The 19,538-nt window shown below is 45.5% G+C and overlaps 1 protein-coding gene across 1 annotated transcript in view; it reads left to right on the top strand.

Moving 5' to 3' along the window:
* Positions 1–19,538, top strand: part of si:dkey-34e4.1 (carboxyl-terminal PDZ ligand of neuronal nitric oxide synthase protein) — a 146,135-nt gene that overhangs the window by 102,721 nt on the left and 23,876 nt on the right. The window contains exons 5-8 of the mRNA XM_063073436.1: positions 3,892–4,000; positions 8,898–9,027; positions 10,986–11,116; positions 15,001–15,162. Of these exons, the coding sequence (XP_062929506.1) occupies positions 3,892–4,000; positions 8,898–9,027; positions 10,986–11,116; positions 15,001–15,162 (532 nt within the window). The remainder of the gene's footprint in view (positions 1–3,891; positions 4,001–8,897; positions 9,028–10,985; positions 11,117–15,000; positions 15,163–19,538) is intronic.

Raw genomic sequence — 19,538 nt, 5'->3', positions numbered from 1 at the left:
TTGTTTGGAAATGCCTGAAACCACTGGTATCATCTATGTCCAGCTAAGTATTTGGACTATAGTATGATATCAGATTAGAATAGATTATGAGGACACGCCGTCCTCTTTTATTGTCAGTTAGTAATGCATGCATTAAGAAATGATACAATTTTTTCCTCCAGAGTGATAGCACAGAAACACAAGACACACCAAGACTAAGAAAACTGACAAAAACCACATAATTATAACATATAGTTACAAAAGTGCAAAGCAATACCGTAATTTGATAGAAGAACAGACCACGGGCACGGTAAAAAGTCTCAAAGTCTCTCAAAAGTCCCATCATCTCATGCAGACGGTTGAAGGGAGAAACTCTCCCTGCCATGAACCTCCAGCGCTGCAAACTTGCCGATGCAGCATCCTGGAAGCACCTGACCACAGTCCGACTCCGAGTCCGTCCAAAAACTCCGAGCCTCTGACCAGCTCTCTGACACCGAGCACTGAGCACCATCTCTGCCGAGCACTTCGACCCCGGCCTCGGCAACAGGCAATAGGCAAAGCCGAGGATTTGGGGCCTTCCCCTCCAGAGATTCTTGATCTCACAGTAGCAGCGGCAGCGAAGCGGGCATTTCAGAAGTTTCTCCAGATGTTCCTCCGTGCTTCTCACGTCCGTCTCCATCAAATCAGGATTGTGCACGGCATCCTAGTTCACAAATACTATATCATTCGGAGTGGCCGAATGATATAGTTGGAGACACATTAATTTTACATACAGGTGATTCTGCAGATGCTGGAAATTCAGAGAAACACACATGAAGTGCTGGAGGAACTCAGCAGATCAGACAACGTCTATGGAGGGGAATAAACAGTCAACATTTTGGACTGAGATCTTCATTAGGACTGAAAAGGAATGGGGAAGAACAATTTTGAAACTTAAGATAATTTGTTGCCGAAATAAACAGCAGTCAGTTGTAACAATAGATCCAGCCTTGGTATCAGTAAAGGAGAGATTTTGATCCATCATTCTTCTTAACTGAGAATTTTAAAATTTATTTATTGAACTACAGTGCAGAATAGGCCCTGCCAGCTTTTTGCACCATGCCACCCAGCAATCCCCCGATGTAAACCTAGCCTAATCATGGGACAATTACAATGACTAATTAAGCTATCAAGTGGTAGTCTTTGGACTGTGGGAGGAAGCTAGAGAAACTAGAGGAAACCCTCGCAGTTACGGGGAGAACGTACAAACTCCTTACAGACAGCAAGGAGAATTGAACCTCAGTCGCTGGTACTGTAACGTGTTGTGCTAACCACTACACTACACTACCATGTCACCCTTATTCAAGAGCCTGATGGATGAGGGGTTCCTGAGCCTGGTGGTGTGGGTCCTGAGGCTCCTGGACCTTCAGAGTGGAGTTGATGGAAGTTTGTGTAAGAATTGGACAGGATTGGTCTGAGAGCAGGAGTGGACTCAATGGGCTAAAAAGGCTTCGTCCTTATAGCTAAAACACTAGAACGTTGTCTAGAAGAATGGTTTAAATTAAAGAAATCCTGAAAAGGGGATAAGTTCAAAGATATGGGGCACTTTTTTTACTCAGAGATTGGTGGGTGTCTGAAGTGCACTGTCTGACATGGTGGTAGAGGTAGATACATTAGGAACTTTTATAAGATGTTTCGATAGGCACATGAATGTGAGGAAAATGGAAAGATATGGACATTGTGTAGGCAGAAGGGATTAATTTAGTTGGCCACTTGATTAATAATTTAATTGGTAGAGCAAACTTTGTGGGCCGAAGGGCCAGTTCCTGTGCTGGACTGCTCTGTATTCAATTAAAACAAAGGATAGGGTACACCTTGTTGTGTTGGCAATCTCTAGCGTGAATTTTGTAGCTCTAAGATTGCTGATCTGTGCAAACAAGGCTTGTCAGTACTGGGCACAGCCTTTAATTAGCTCCCTCTCCACTGCACCTCTTTACCCTTGTAGCACAGAAAATTAAAGGTGTCCTGAAGTCTGAGGTGTAGCTTAGCAGTCAAGGGCTGTAGTCTCCGTGGTCCCAGTGTAAGGTTCTGCTGGAAATCACTTTCACAAGGCTGGCTAAATTTAATCTTACATTATGGAGAAATACAGGTCCCAATTGTGTTTGCAGCTCATTGACAGGGCTTTTTTCCTCTGGAGTGTAGGAGAACGGGGGAGATTTAATAGAGGTACACAAAATTATAAGGGGTATAGACAGGGTAAATGCAAGCAAGCTATTTCCACTGAGGTTAGGTGTCTAGGGCTAGAGGTCATAGGTTAAACTTGGGATCTTCTTCACTCAGAGTGTGGTGAGAGTGTGGAGCGAGCTGCCAGCGGAAATGGTGAATTCAGTTTCGATTGCAACATTTATGAGACATCTGGATAGATGCATCGATGGGAGAGGTATGGTGGACCATGGTCCAGTTGTGGGTCGATGGGACTAGACGGAGTAAAAGTTTGTTACAGACTAGATGGAACGAATAAGCCTATTTATGTGCTGTAATGCTCTGTGACTTTATCTCAGGAGTTTCCATTTTATTAGAAGCTGCTGGACTGACAGACATTACAGTCCTATAAAGACCTACAGCACAGACGAGACTGTTCAAACTATGGAGTACATGCCTACTGTCAAACTACCGTCCTGCCTAATTGCATCTCCTACTGTTTGGACATGGGTATGTAGATTAGAGCAGGTTAAAACATAATGGGGGGTTTTGATAGGAGCTCAAGATCCCCACCATACCAGCTAAGTGTAAATCGAGTCAAAGAACACTACAGCACAGAAGCAAGCCCTTCGGCCCATCTAGTCCATGCCAAATTATTAATCTGCTAGTCCCGTTGACCTGCACCCAGACCATAGTCCTCCCATCCATGTACCTATCCAAACTTCTCTTAAGTGTTGAAATCAACCCCGCATCTTCCACATGCTGGCAGCTCACCACCCTCTGAGTGAAAAAGTTTTCCCTCATGTTCCTCTTAAACATTTCACCTTTCATTCTTAACCTATGACCTCTAGTGTCGTCTCACCCAACCGCAGTGGAAAAAACCTGCTTGCATTTACCTTGTCTATACCCGTCATAATTTTGTTTAGCTCTATCAAATATCCCCTCCATCTTCTATGTTCCAGGGAGTAAGGTCCTAACCTGTTCAACCTTTCCCTATAACTCAGGTCCTCAAGTGCCAGCAACATCCTTGTAAATTTTCTCTGCTCTCTTTCAGTCTAGTTTCTATCATTCCTGTGGGTAGGAGACCAAAACTGGAGACAATACTCCCAGATCTCTATATTCTACCACACTCCTCAGTGCCCTACCGCTCATCATGTAAGACTGCCCGAGTTGGTCCTTCCAAAGTGCAATACCTTACACTTGTCTGCATTAAATTCCAACTAACTTTAAAATAAACTTACTTAATCCTTCTGCCTATGACCTTAAATCCATGTCCTTTTGACATTGACCTTGCTGTTAAGGTAAATAGGTGCTTTCCTCCCCTCTCTGTCTGCGCCGTCTCAATCAGAAGACAAGTGGGAAAATCAGTAGAAATTTGGATGAGATTAGAAATAATAAAAACAAATATATTGGAACTTCAACATGGCCTTCATGGATTACATGGCCTGGTCCTGTTCCTATCATCTGCAGCTTTAGATGTAAGTTTGAGGTAAGTGTGAGGTCAATAATCTGTCTTATTTTTACCGCAGTAGGATAGATGCTGAGTCATAGGTTTTACACAGTGAACCAGACTATTTATCCCTTTTGTTCCAGGCTTTTTATCTTCATTGAGAGGGAAGTTTTTGTATTGCTAACTATGCCTCACTGCACTTGTATTTTTTACTCTTGTATGTAGTAATGCATCACGATGTTAGGAGACATCTCATCATTGGAACCTTTCTTTCTCTCCAGAATATTCTATGTATCGCATGACTCCCAAGATTTGAAGATATTCAGCTATATTGCCAGGGATGGTATCAGCAATACCTTCCGATGCAACGTGTTTAAGTCGAAGAAAAAGGTACAAACTCCAGCGCTGGTGTGTGACCACTGCTGCTACGTGTGAGTGTGTGCCTGTGCACGTTCACGTGTGTGTGCTTTTCATCCAGCTTTGCTGCTGGAATAATGTCATGTCATAGGAGGTCAGCGAAGCCAGAATGGGACGCAGGTCAGATGTAGAGCCGCAGAGCGTGGCAACAGGGCCTTCAGCCCAAATCATCCTTACTGGCCAAGGCATCTTACTGAGCTGGTTCACCAGTCTCCTCCTACCTTCCTTAAATCTCACCCTATTCCCAGTCCTCCATTCCTCAGAAACTTCTGCAGATGTCCATGGAGAGGATTCTAATGGGCTGCATCACCGGCTGGTATAGGGACAGGGGGAGCTACTGCGTAGGATCAAAGTAAGTTGAAGATGTTTGTAAGCCAGCTCCATCATGAACACTGAACTCCGTCGTATCCAGGACACCTTTAGGGAGTGATGCCTCAAAAATGGCGGTGTCTATCAATAAGGAAGCCCCCATCACCTCATCACCCAGGTCATGCCTTGTTTCCATTGCTACCATGAGGTAGGAGGTACAGAAGCCTACCTGTAACTAACATCAATAAAACAATCCCACAGGGAATGTGAGGAAACTTTTTATTACCTAGAAAATGTAAGAACATAAAGAAATAGGAACAAGAGTAGGCCACTCGGCCCCACAGTCATAGAACATAGAGCATAGAAATCTACAGCACATTACAAGCCCTTCGGCCCACAATGTTATGCCGACCATATAACCTACTCCAGATCCTGCCCAGTATGATCATGGCCAGTTCCTCATAACCCTCAGTTCCCCAATCATTTAAAAATGTGTTTCCGTCCCTGTTTAATATTCCCAGTGCTGTAAGCTGCAGGGGGATAAGATGTCAGAGGGTCACTGCCCATTGCAGGACAAAGTTCCTTTGCATCTCTAAGACTACTCCCTATTCTTTCAGTGATGAATGTTCTTGGGGTTTCTCCCAGTTGTGGAAACATTTCACCGTTTGTCCTTTGATGCCCCCTTAGGGTCTTGTCTGGCTGAATGTTTAAAACATGGAACTCACTGCCGCAGAAGGCACACGTAGATATTTTCAAAGTGGAAAGCACATGAAGGAATAAGGAATGCAGGACTGGGGATAGGTTGAGATCAGGGGAGACAGGAGGAGACTTGAGGAGCATAATCACTGGCGCAGTTCAGTTGGACTGAAAGACCTGTTCATTAACTGAACATAAGAACCAGGAGCAGGAGTCAGCCATTTGGCTCGTTGAGCCTGCTTCGCCATTCAATAAGATTATGGCTGCTCTGGCTGTGGAGCTCAGCTCCACCAGCTTGCCTTTTCCCCGTAGCCCTTAATTCCACAGCTGTGCAAAAATCTATCTAACTGTGTTTAATATATATTTAATAAGATAGGCCCTACTGTTTTCCTGGCTGAGAATGCCGCAGATTTGTTACTCTTTGGGAAAAGCAGCCCCTCCTTATCTCCGTCCTAAACCTACTCTCCCAAATCGTGAGGTAATGTCTCCTAGTACTAATCTCACTTACAGATGGAAACAACCTTCCTGCTTCTATCTTATCTATCCCTTTCATAATTTTAGGTTTCTATAAGATCCTTCTTATGAATTCCAGCGAGTATAGTCCTAGGCAACTCAATCTCTCCTCATAGGCTAACCCTCTCAGCTCTGGAATCAACCCAGTGAAACTCCTCTGCACTACCTCCGAAGCTGGTATTTTCTGAAAGAGACCAGAGCTATCGTACTCCAGGTGCAGCCTCACCAGTGCCTTGCACAGTTGCAGTAACCACCCTGCTCAGAAATTCAATCCTTCTGGCAATGAAGACAAATATTCCATTTGCTATTTTGAAGAACTGTTGCATCAGCAAACCAGCATTTCGCACTTCATGCATAAGCACTCCCAAAGTCCCTCTGCAATCTTTCACCATTTAAATATTAATCTGACATCCTATTTTTTTCCAAAGTCGATGACCTCGCTTTTACCAGCGTTGTTTCAAAGGTTTCAATAGGTACATTTAATGTCAGTGAAATGTATACAATATATATCCTGAAATTCTTTTTCTTCGCAAACATCCACGAAAACAGAGGAGTGCCCCAAAAAATGGATCACAGTTAAATATTAGAACCCCGAAGTCCCTCCCCAGCTCCCCCCACTCACGCATAAGCAGCAGACAATAGACAATAGGTGCAGGAGTAGGCCATTCAGCCCTTCGAGCCAGCACTGCCGTTCACTGTGATCATGGCTGATCATCCACTATCAGTATCCAGTTCCTGCCTTATCCCCATAACCTTTGATTCTGCTATCTTTAAGAGCTCTGTCCATCTCACTTTTGAAAGCATCCAGAGACTTGGCCTCCACAGCCTTCTGGGGCAGAGCATTCCATATATCCACCACTGTCTGGGTGAAAAGATTTTTCCTCAACTCCGTTCTAAATGGCCTACCCCTAATTCTTAAACTGTGGCCTCTGGTTCTGGACTCACCCATCAGCGGGAACATGCTTCCTGCCTGCAGTGTGTCCAATCCCTTAATAATCTTATATGTTTCAATAAGATCCCCTCTCAGCCTTCTAAATTCCAGTGTATACAAGCCCAGTCGCTCCAATCTTTCAACATATGACAGTCCCGCCATCTCAGGAATTAACCTTGTGAACCTACGCTGCACTCCCTCAATAGCAAGAATGTCCTTCCTCAAATTTGGAGACCAAAACTGCACACAGTACTCCAGGTGTGGTCCCACCAGGGCCCTGTACAGCTGCAGAAGGACCTCTTTGCTCTTATACTCAATTCCCCTTGTTATGAAAAGCAAAGCAATGACCCCCTCTCCCACCAGCAAAAAAGCATCGGTGCCCCCCACCGAGCACTCACGTGTGCAACAAAGCATCAATGAAGACACAGACTTGCAGTACCCCAAAGACTACTCGTTCACCCGGTAATTCGACATACCACAGGCTCTCTCTCTCCCCCTAATAAGTGAAAAAGAGGTGTCCTCATTTCACAGCGGGAGGGGAGATATAACAAACAACTCACTGACTTACGATGTTAAAAGTCTGTTGCGTTGCTTTTTCTGAGCTCTGTGCCCAAAGAACTCTGGTCTCTGGACACACAGCCAGCAGCCGGCTCACTGCTTTTGATCTTCCGTCTCCCATGACACACCAATTTGCTGTGGCGGCGCCGACCTCGCGTCCGCCTCCAGGGCCATGAGATCCCGGAACCCTGAAGCGCGCTAGTCTTCTAGGCAGCGTCCTTGGCATATTGAATAGCGGCCAGTCGTGAGACCCCGAGAGCGGGGTCACATTCACGCAAAGAACCAAAGTCAGTGTGTAACTCCAGGTCAGGGTTTACAAAAGAACACTGAATGGGAAAAATAGAGATATTACAGATGGAAATATAGCTGTTTCCGAAGATGCAAGGAAAGGAGTCGCCTAAGCTCCTCCTCCTTGTGTTGTACTCCATCTGCCAGATCCTTGCCCTCTCACTTAATCTATCTATATCTCTCTGAGGACTCTCCGCATCCTCAGCACTTTTTCATTTAGTGCCATTAGTAAATTTAGATACGCTACACTTGCTTCCTTCTTCCAAATCGTCAATGTACTTGTTACTTGTTCTGCAAGTCCCTTACTTGAGCACTAACAAGGCTGCATGAACTTCAGCAGGTGTTGAACTGATCTGCAGGGAAACCTTTTCCCACATTGTGCCTGGATTTTTCCCCTGCCTCTGCTTCCAGTCGAAAGAGGCTGATTCCAGAGAATGCTGCAGATTCTCAGCAGGCCAGACAGCATCTGAGGAGGAACAAGCAGTATTGCTGTTCTAGATTGATGACCCTTTCATCAGAACCAGGAAAAGATAAGGCAAACTGCTGGAGAAAATCTACAAGTTTGGGCAATATTGTAAACAATTTTTGGCCCTGTATCGAAGGAAAAATGTGCTGGCGCCTGAAAGGGTACAGAGGAGATTCACAAGAATGATCCCAGCAATGGAAGGCATCACATAACTCAGTTGCTATTTTATTTAGTACCTCCTGTACCTAATAAACTGGCCAATGAGTGTATACTCGTGCTATTCTGCTGCTGTAGCCCATCCAGTTCAAATTCGATGTGCTGTGCATTCAGAGATGCTCTTCTGCACATCACTGAGGTAACATGTGTTTATTTGAGTTACTGTATCCTTCCTGTCAGCTTGAAACTTTCTAACCATTCTTCTCTAACCTCGCTCATTAACAAGACATTTTCACCCACAGAACTGCCGCTCCCTGGATGTTTTTTTGTTTTTCATACCATTCTCTGTGAATGAAAATACCAAGAGCTCAGCAGTTTCTGAGATACTCAAACCACCCCATCTGGCACCAACAATCATTCCACGGTCAAAGTCACATAGAATCACGTTTCTTCCCCATTCTGGGGTTCAGACTGAACAACAACTGAACCTCTTGACCATGTCTGTATGCTTTTATGCATTGAGTTGATACCACGTGATTGGCTGATTAGATATTTGCATTAACGAGCAGGTGTACTTAATAAAGTAGCTACTGAGTGTATGAGGAGCATTTGATGTATGTGGGCCTACACTCGACTGAGTTCAGAAAGAAGGATGATGGAGGGATTCTCATTGATCCTACCAGGAAAGGCCTGGTTAGAGAGGATGTGGGGGTGATATTTCCACTAGCAGGAGAGGGAGCAGCTTCAGAATAAAGGAACGTCCCTTTAAAACTGAGGAATTTCTTTGGCCTGGGGGTGGTGAATCTGTGGAATTTATTGCCACACAGGGCTGCGGTAGCTAAGGGACTGGGTGTGTTTAAGGCAGAAGTAGATGTTCCAGCAACATTATAAAGTACTGTTAATGAGTGGACGATTTGTAAGTTTGGATACACAGCAGAATCTCTTTGTCTCAGAGCCAAGCAATGCGGATTGTTCGTACAGTGGGACAGGCCTTTGAGGTTTGTCATAAGCTGAGTTTGCAGCATGCAGAGCAGAATGCAGACGGAGCAAGCGACAACGCAACAGAGGAGCAACCTTCCGGAGGTAAGTTCCACCATCCACACACCACCCTACAGACCGGCGTAACTCTGGGAAGTACCTCGGCATCCAGTGAGGGTCACGCTGGTCTGGGTTACAGGGTGTGAGAGGACCAATGCTCCAGACTTTGATGTTTGCGTGGAGCTGCTGGCTGGTTGGCTTCTGTCGCTTGGAGGCTGATGCAGATGGTGGTGTTCTGAGGGAGAAGGGAAAAGTAATCTTGTTCTGGTTGGCAGAGGGAGCTTCCAGATGGTGAATAAGGAGCAGAGAAACTCGATTTTGCTGGTATAAATAGAACTGCCAAGTGCTGTTGAACCTCACTGGAAGCCATACGTAGAGTACCATGTCGAGTTTGGTCTCGGTAACACAGAGCTACTGGGAAGGTCACATTTTAACGACCAGGAATGAATAATCATGTGTGACCTTTTATCTCTTAAGAAGGTTTCGGCTGGGGGGAGTGCAAGGATTAACCAACAGATGTTTTTAAGAATGGAAGTGTTTCAGTAGGGCTAACACACACAAGATGCTGGATGAACTCAGCAAGTCAGACAGCGTCTGGAGGGGAATAAACAGTCAATGTTTTAGGCTACGACCCTTCATCAGGACCATGTGAAGAATTCTGATGAAGGGTCTCAGCCCCAAATGCCAACCGTTTATTCCCCTCCATAGATGCTGCCTGACATGCCGAGTTTCCCTCGCTTTTTGTGTGTGTTGCTCTGGATTTCCAGCATCTGCAGAATCTCCTGTGCTTTTGATAGGGTTTCTGGTTAGGAGGGAGTCAAGAGCCAGAGGTTATTAATATAAGATGATTGCTAAACCAGTGACGACTTTAGTAATTGCTTTTTTTTTCCACAGAGAGATTAGTTAGAATGAAGAATACCAAGACTGAGATATCAAGAAAATTTGAAAGAGTACAAGGAGAATTTACAAGGATGTCGCCGGGACTTGAGAACTGGAGTTATAGGGAAAGATTGAATAGGTTTAGACTTTATTCCCTGGAGTGTAGGAGAATGAGAGGAGGTTTGATAGAGGCATACAAAATTATGAGGAGTATTTATAGGGTAAATGCAAGCAGACTTTTTTCCACTGAGGTTAGGTGTGATTAGAACTAGAAGTCATATGTTAAGGGTAAAAGGTAAAATGTTTAATGGGAACCTAAGGGGGACTTATTCACTCAGAGGGTGGTGTGAATGTGGAACAAGCTGTCAGCGGAAGTGTTGGATGTGGGTTTGATTGCAACATTTAAGAGAAGTTTGGCTAAGTATGTGGATGGGAAGGGTATGGAGGGCTATGGTCCAGGTGTGAGTCAGTGGTACTAGGCAAAATAACAGTTTGGCATGGATTCGATGGACCGAAGGGCCAATTTTTGTACCTTAATGCTCTATGACTCTATTGTTGAAGTTGGGCCCGTACGTTGCAGGAGTCGTTCAGTAGCCATACGAGGAAAGAAGAATATAGCTAGTGTTAGATGAAGCGAGGCGGCTGGTGAGTTTGCATGGAGCACAGAAAATCCTGTTTCTGTGTCAGAGAGCTGGTATGAACTCACGTATCTTGTAATGATGGTTAGTATTCGTTAAGTAATGGGTGCCATGATAGTGTATTGGTTAGCGCAATGCCGTTACAGGTTGGGGCATTCTGGATTTCAGGGTTCATTTCCAATGCCGTTCTGTAGGGAGTCTCTGTAAGTCCTTGCCAAGAAGGCATGGGTTTTCACCAGGTCCTCCCACAGTCCAAAGACATACCGGGTAGGTTAATTGGTCATTGTCAATTGTCCTGCAATTAGGTTAGGGTTAATTGGGTTTTTCAGGAATTACTGGAGTGGTCTAGCTTGAAGGGCTGGAAGGGTCTTCTCTGCACTGTATCACTAAAATAACTACAGTTACTCCTTTTAACTATGGTTAAATATATCCAGTACTGTTAATGTAAACAGGATTCTTTTCAGCTCCAGTCTGTCTCACTCACAGGTTACCAGGTAGCTCGAGCAGAGCGGAATGGGAGAGTAGACAAGGATGCGGAACTCTACAACTCCAGTGACTGTGACGGGGCAGAGGTGGAAATCGATAAGTCAGTGCTTCGCCTTGAGAAGAACTACCAGGTACTTACAATACATTCTACCTTCTGGATTTAATCTTCAATCGCTGATTAATAACTGGTGCACGATGCACCTTCTTTGCTTCTGTACTGAGTGTTACCGCTAGATGGATGAAGGAAGCATCTGCCTGTCAATAGCGCCTCACACATCATTTGAAAGTGCTTTGCATTCAAAAGGGTGTATTGACAGCTGATTCACACGACTTGGAAATGACTCCTTCCATTCACGGAGTCTGCACCGGCCATCGAGCACACACTTACACTAATTCAGGGGTTCCCAACCTTTTTTATGCCATGGACCCCTACCACTAAGGTTAGAACATAGAACATAGAATAGTACAGCACAGTACAGGCCCTTCAGCCCACAATGTTGTGCCGACCCTTAAACCCCACCTCCCATATAACCCCCCACCTTAAATTCCTCCATATACCTGTCTAGTAGTCTCTTAAACTTCACGAGTTTAGCTGCCTCCACCACTGACTCAGGCAGTGCATTCCACGCACCAACCACTCTCTGAGTAAAAAACCTTCCTCTAATATCCCCCTTGAACTTCCCACCCCTTACCTTAAAGCCATGTCCTTTTGTATTGAGCAGTGGTGCCCTGGGGAAGAGGCGCTGGCTGTCCACTCTATCTATTCCTCTTATTATCTTGTACACCTCTATCATGTCTCCTCTCATCCTCCTCTCCAAAGAGTAAAGCCCTAGCTCCCTTAATCTCTGATCATAATCCATGTTCTCTAAACCAGGCAGCATCCTGGTAAATCTCCTCTGTACCCTTTCCAATGCTTCCACATCCTTCCTATAGTGAGGCGACCAGAACTGGACACAGTACTCCAAGTGTGGCCAAACCAGAGTTTTATAGAGCTGCATCATTACCTCGCGACTCTTAAACTCTTAAACTCTTAAACTTAAGGTTCAAAGGTTCATTTTATTATCAAAGTATGTATGCAGTGCAATTCATGCGAGGGTGATGCGCTGCTGGAAGAGAGGGAGCAGCTGCATTAGTACATGGGCAACTCAATCAGGGTTCCTGCACGTTCTCCAGTGAGTCAGTGAGAAACTCAGCAGGCCATGCAGATCACACGCTCATTAGAGCGAGATTAACTTGTTTTGTACCTCATTAAATCAATACTGCCTGTGCAGTTTATTATTGTAATGTTTTTCATGACAGCTTATTGGAGATCCTTAGGACCTCTGGACAGTGTTAATATTCCAGCTGTTTTGTGCATTTCAGATCCCTGTTCACGTGGGTTAGGGAGGCTCACTCTAATATTAACCTCGTTTTGAACTCTGTGGAGATGGCTTCCCTTAACACAAAACCCCTAAAGTACACCCATGAAACAGGTATCATGATGCCCAAGTTCCATCTGCAGAGTTGGGTGCCCGATTAGTTGGGGACTGCATTATGGATCAGATGCAGGACTGGTGAGGGAGAGGCCGTGGGCTGGTTACCTGTGGACAGATCTCACCATTACAATGAGTACGTTCACGGCAGCGTAGCGGTCAGTACGGCGCTATTGCAGTTCGGGGCATCGGAGTTTCAGGGTTCATTTCTGGCGCTGTCTGTGAGGGGTTTGTACGTTCTCCCTGTGATGGCTTGGGTTTCTGTCGGCTGCTCCGTTTTCCTCCCACAGTCCAAAGCCACGCCTGTTAGAAGGTTAATTGGTCCTTGCAAACAATTCTGTGATCAAGCTCGTGTTTTAGTCTTAGGTGGGTTGCTAGGCAGTGCGGCTCGTTGGGCCGCGTGGGCCTGTTTCACACTATATCTCTACATAAAAATAAAAGAAATTAATTAATTAAACAAAAACTGGAATAAAATGCCAGCATCAGTGGTGAGGACCATGAAGCTGCTGATTGTTGCAACAACCCTGTCTAGTCCACTGAGGAGGAAATCTGCTGTCCTCGCCATGTCTAGCCTGTCTGTGTCTCCCGAACTGTTAGCAGGGTGACTCCATAGCGAGTCCTGAAGATGACCATTGGCAGCCTTGCCACCTCCTGCAGGTGAGTAGAAAGCAGAGATTTTCCAGGATGCTGGTGAGGATTCTGCAGAGCATTTCCTCAGGACGTGTTCTATCGAGGGCCAGGGCACCGTGCACCAACCCACTGGCGGGGCTGTGGTTTCAGTATGAACAGGCGCTTTGGTCCACAATGTTGTGCCAACCCTTTAACCTTCACCAAGATCAACCTAACCCTTCCCTCCCACAGAGCCCTCCATTTTACTGTCACCCACTGAAGAGACTCTTACATCTAAGAGTCTCTTAAAAGTCCCTAAGGTATCTGCCCGTACCACCAACCCCTGGCACTGCGCTCTATGCACCCTCCACCTTCGGGGTATAAAACTTACCCTTGACATCTCCCCAAAATTTTCCTGCTCTCACCTTAAAAGGATGTTCTCTGGTATCAGCTATCGCCGCCCTAAGAAAAAGATGCTGACTATCCCATCTGTATCGGGGGCAAATAAAAGAATTACAAGAATAAATCTTTTGCTCTACGTTCGAAGGACAGTGGCATGAACGTGACACATCTGCTGATTGGGCTGGGATATCTGTTCGGATTTCAGGCTCACAGGCCAGGCTCTGGTTAGATCGCTCTCTGTCAGTATTCTCCCCCTCCTTGACCGTACCACCATTGGTGACCCTACCAGGAGCTAAGCACCAGGTGGCCAAACTCCATATCTCAAGATGCCAAGAACTCACAAACCTCTCCACCATGACATGGGGCCAAACTTTGGAGAAGATAGCATACACAGACCCTTCCTGACAACATCCTGCCACGGCACCCTAGCCAATGGAAATATTAGAAAGCTGAATGAATGATTTATTAGTTATTAGTAATAAAGTTTCACAGGCGCATTGCCAGAACACTGAAGGAACAGAGGGTAAAACCGAGGAAGTTTAAGCATTGGCTTAATCTTTATCTCTAACCACATGAATTGGAAGTGGTCAATGATGCAGCAAACAGCATCAATTTACACATGAAATAATCACATTCAGATTTATTTATCCGATGTATATCGAAACATACAGCGAAATGCGTCACTTGCATTAGCAAGCAATACAACCTAAGGGTGTGCTGAGCAGCCCGCGGGTGCTGAGGCACATTCCGCCGCCGTCATTGTTGCCCACAACGCTCAGCAGAACAACAGCAAAACAAGCACCTTTCCCGAACTCTCAGCCACCCCCACACACACACACACACACACACACACACACACAGGCCTCCAGCCTCAGGTTGTCACTGGGCCTCCAGTGTTTGACCCCAGACTCGCAGACCAGTCCTCCAACTACCTCAGGATTCACTGGTCACAGGGCTTTGACCCTCAGGCCTTGGCTTCCAGCTATGCATGGATCTTTGCTCCAGGACTCACTGATCTGGGGGTCGTCGGTCTCTGACCTCAGCACCTATCCACCCAACTCCTGGGCTCGCTGGCCTTCGAGCATAGAGTGCTCTGACCTAGACTCCTGCCCCTGACTCTTCACTTACTGCCCCTGACTCTAACCTCCCTTCATATTCCTTCCCCAAACCCTAATGTGATCCCTAACTCCCAGCGCTGTCCTGAAAATGATCCCTGCGGACCAAAAAAAAACCAAGTCTGAGCCATGACATCAACAGACATCACAGCTCGGCACCATCTTGCCCCGAACTTTGATTGGTTTGAATACCAGAGGTAACAAGCTACAGTCAGTTCAGTTAAATGCAGTGAGTGCAGAATGGTTGTATCTTTAGGGTGTGCTCAAAATCAACCTTAGTCATAGTAGTGTGGTCACCAAGGGTGATTGATGGAGCAATTGCCCAATTGTTTTCACCAAATAATAATATTTTCCCATTTTGATTTGTTGGGAGTCATTTGGAATAAAATGTTCCTGATTTGTTCTCTGCTTCCTCAGGATTCCAGGGAAGGGACTCCTTTTGCGTCGTCCTCTCAGCTGGCACAATCTCCCAGCAGCCATTGCTCCTCGCTGACTCCACTGGCTTCCCATCACCACTTGCAGCTGCTCCAGTCCCAACTTCTCCAGCAGCAACAGCAGACGCAGGTGGTCATGGCTCAGGTACGTCCGCCAGCGGCTGAGGGGGTGGGGGAGGGCGGTGTGGTGAGGGAGCAAGCGGAGATTCCCGATCCCCCGAACTACATCCGGGGCCGGACCACTGCCTCTGTGATAGACGTGGAAAGGCAATCCCAGGACGTGCTTGGCATGGTGCTTCATTGTTACAGGGAGAAGTGGGGCAGTAATGAACAAATGGAATCAGAGTGCACACTTGGAGAGACCATGAAGCTGGTCAATAAGCCCTTTTGCCAGATGGGATAGAGTGAGCTAAAGATTAGCTTTATTTGTCTCATGCAGGCCATGCTGTCTTCCTACTATAGCCTTCAGGCAGCAGGTACAGGAGCCTCAGGTCCCACACCACCAAGTTCAGGAACAGTTATTACCCTACAACCCAATGCTGGCTCTGGAACCAGTGTGGATTACTTCACTCACCTCAACCTTGAGCTGATTCTACAACCCGTAGACTCACTTTCAAGGACCCTACAACTCATGTTCTCTTTATTTTTATTATTTGTACAATTTTCACATTGGTTGTCAGTCTTTGTTTATAATTTGTCATAAATTCTATTGTATTTCTTTATTTTCCTGTAAATGCCTGCCAGGGACTGAATCTCAAGATAGTATATGGTTACAAATACATACTTTGATAAGAAGCTTATGTTGACTTTTGATTTAGTATATTGAAACATGAAAACATCCTGTGAAATGCATCATCTCCGACAAATCAGATCAGTGAGGATTGTGCTGTGTGCAGCCCGCAAGCATTACCAGCTTCCAGCGCCAACATAGCATGTCCACCCTAACCCTAACGTGCATCTTTGGAAAGTGGCAGGAAACCGTAACTCCTGGAGGAAACCCACGCAGCCACAGGGAGGACGTACAAATTCATTACCGACATTGGTGGAAAGTGAACCCTGATCAGTGATCACTGGCACTGTAAAGCGACTGGACTAATGTTGAGTGCTCAGTGATCACTGGCACTGATCAGTGATCACTGGCACTGTAAAGCGACTGGACTAATGTTGAATGCTCAGTGATCACTGGCACTGTAAAGCGACTGGACTAATGTTGAATGCTCTTCAAACTTGCCCTGCCACGCTCTCTGAGACCTTGTCCTATGTAGAACAGGCGTGATGATAATTTTTGTCTGGAGTGGATGAGGGATGATCTTGGAGAAGAGGACGTGACAGGGTAGATGTCAAGATGTTTTCAGTTGTGAGAGAGTCTTGAATGCGGGGATAGAATTTCAGGATTAGGGGCTGATTAGTTCTCTACCCCTGGGAGTTGTGAAGGCCAGACTGTTGAGCAGATTCTCCACAACTCTCTGGGGTGAAGAATTCCTAAGATTCATCACCCGTTGTGAGAAGGCTGGCTCCTTGTCTTGGAATGGTGTCCTGTTATTTGAGATTCTCACGCTAGTGAAACTACCTCAATGTCACTGTCTGTTACATTGTTGATAGGTTAGCAGATTGAAGACAGTGGTGAACTAGCACAGAGGAGCATTTGAGGGCTACAGTCATATTGAGTAGCAGACTAGGTTTGATGGGCTGAGTGGCCTACTCCTGCTCCTACACTCAGTGGCCACTTTATTCGGTGCACCTATATGCCTGCTCATTAATGCAAACTTCTAACCAGCCAAACATGTGGCAGCAACTCAATGCATAAAAGCATGCAGACATGGTCAAGAGGTTCAGTTGTTGTTCAAACCAAACATCAGAATAGGGAAGAAATTTGACCTGAGTGACTCTGACTGTGGAATGATTGTTGGTGCCAGACAGGGTGGTTTGAGTATTTCAGAAATTGCTGATCTCCTGGGATTTTAATGCACAACAGTCTCTGGAGTCCACGGAAAATGGTGCAATAAACAAAAAAAAGTCCAGTGAGCAGCGGTTCTCTTGTGAATAAGAGAGGTCAGAGGAGAATGGCCAGACTGATTCAAGCTGACAGGAAGATGATAGTAACTCAGATAACCACACGTTACAATAGTGGTCTGCAGAAGAGCATCTCTGAATGCACAACACATTGAACCATAAAGTGATGGGCTGCAGCAGAGGAAGATGACACCATTCCACTCCTGTGCCTAATCAAGTGGCCACTGAGCATACGTGCTTATGATCTTCCAAGTTTGACCACTCCATCTCCCTGCCCCCTCCAGCTCCAGGATCTGCAGCTGACCCTGCAGTGGATTCTTGTGCTGACCCTTCAGCTTCTCGCTCAGAATTCCTAGTAATTCCCGGCCCACAAATAAGCTGTTTAGGAGGCTGTAGTGAAGGAAGAGAGAAGCAGTGGGTTGTATCGTATTCCATGTTCCCGTGGTGCCGCTAATGAGGAACTTGGCTTTCCCTAATGACCTGCTCCTTTGGCGGTGAGCTACCGAATGTTGTGATAATGCTACAGCTTAAGATGCTGTGAGCCACTGGCTAATAGGAGTAATAAATCGATATGCATCTTATTCATGGTGACCTGCGTTTCAGTGAGTGCTCATTCAGGGTAAGCTGCTGGCTTGGTAATGGCCAACTTTCTTGTAAGGTGGCTGTTACCCAGAAATGAAGAAGGAAATTATTTCCATGTCTCCGGTTGTTCTGCCCATGTTGCATGCCTGGGTTATCTATGCATCTACAAAACCAGGTAACTAGGTGCTGAAACATTAACCCAGAGTAGACCAAATTCACACACATTTCCAGGATCCTTGACCTTGTAGGGAAATTCTTGCCCTCTATTTTAGAAAGACTTATTCTTCTATCAAAGTCACTTATCAAAGTACGTATGCAGTCATTGGCCAATTAATTAAGTACACCTATACCCCTGCTCATTAATACAAATATCTAGTCAGCCAGTCATTTAGCAGCAACTCAATGCATAAAAACATGCAGACGTGGTCAAGAGATTCAGTTGTTGTTCAGACTAAACATCAGAATGGGGAAGAAATGTGATTCAAGTGACTTTCACTATGGAATGATTGTTGGTGCCAGATGAGGTGGTTTGAGTATCTCAGAAACCGCTGATCTCCTGGGTGTTTCACAGACAACAGTCTTTGGAGTTTACAGAGAATAGTATGAAAAACAAAATAAAATCCAGTGAGTGGCAGCTCTGTTGGCAAAAATGCCTTGTTAATAAGAGGTCAGAGGTGAATGGTCGGACTGGTTCAAACGGACGGGAAGGCAGCAGTAACTCAAGTAACCACGTGCTACAACAGTGCCCCTCTGAATGCATGACATATCGAACCTTGAAGTGGATGGGCTACAGCAGCAGAAAACTACGTCATCTGTCAGTACAAACATGCCAGCGAGCGATCATGAAGAGATGTCTCACAAAGACGAGATAATCTGCAGATGCTGGAAATCAAAAAAAAAACACACAGAAAATGCTGGAGGAACTCAGAAGCCCAGGCAGCGTCTATGGAAAAGAGTAAATAGTTGCCATTTCGGGCCAAGACTAGATGTCTCCAAGTTTGTCCAGGTGTGTGTTTGAACTGCAGTTCCACTAGATGGCGCTGCAGACTGATCCTGGCTGTATTCAGAATTGGCTTTATTATCACTGACATAGGTTATGAAACTTGTTGTTTTGCAGCAGCAATACAGTGCAAGAGATAAAAATTACCATGGGTTACAATAAATAAATAAATAAATAAATAGATGAACTGGATTGATAGACAGCCAAACAGTGCAAAAACAGACTTCTGAGGTATTGTTCATGGGTTTATGGATAGTTCAGAAAATCTGATGGCGGGAGGGAAGAAGCTGTCCCTAAAATGCTTAGTGTGGGTCTTCAGGCTCTTTTGGCACCTCCTTGATGGTTGAATGTACACCCCAGATGGTGAAGGTCCTTAATGATTGATTCCGCCTTCGTGAGGAATCGCCTTTTGAACGTGTCCTCGATGGCAGGGAGGCCTCTTCCCGTAATGGAGCTGGCTGACCCTACAGTCCTCTGTAGCCTCTTTTAACCTTGGGCATCGGCGCCTCCCTACCAGGCTGTGATACAAGCAAGCAGAATGCTCACCACATTCGTTATAGGTAGAAACTTGCAAGAGTCTTTGGTGACGCACCAAATCTCCTCTTGTCCTAGTGAAGTATAGCCGCTGGGATGTCTTTTTCGTGATTGCTGCCAGAAGTCCTCAGCTTCAGAGGATCAGACCCTCGATCGGTAGTCAATAATCCATTTGTGGCACAAATAGAAACTGGTGCTCTCTGCTGGGTGAAACAATTACATGCCTGTTAAAGTTAACAGTATCTGAATAATTTTACTGCTGTGAGTAAGTTTGCCTTGCAAACTTGTTTTAACAACTTTAGACCATAAGACATAGGAGAAGAATTGGGCCATTCAGCCCATTAAGTCTGCTCTGCCATTCAGTGATGGCTGATTTACTTTTTTAAATCACT

This window comes from Mobula hypostoma, chromosome 21 (assembly GCF_963921235.1).
Source record: "Mobula hypostoma chromosome 21, sMobHyp1.1, whole genome shotgun sequence".
In the NCBI taxonomy this organism is placed as follows: domain Eukaryota; kingdom Metazoa; phylum Chordata; class Chondrichthyes; order Myliobatiformes; family Myliobatidae; genus Mobula; species Mobula hypostoma.
The sequence above is the reverse complement of the archived record's forward strand: the minus strand, read 5'-3'. Positions and strand labels throughout refer to the sequence as shown.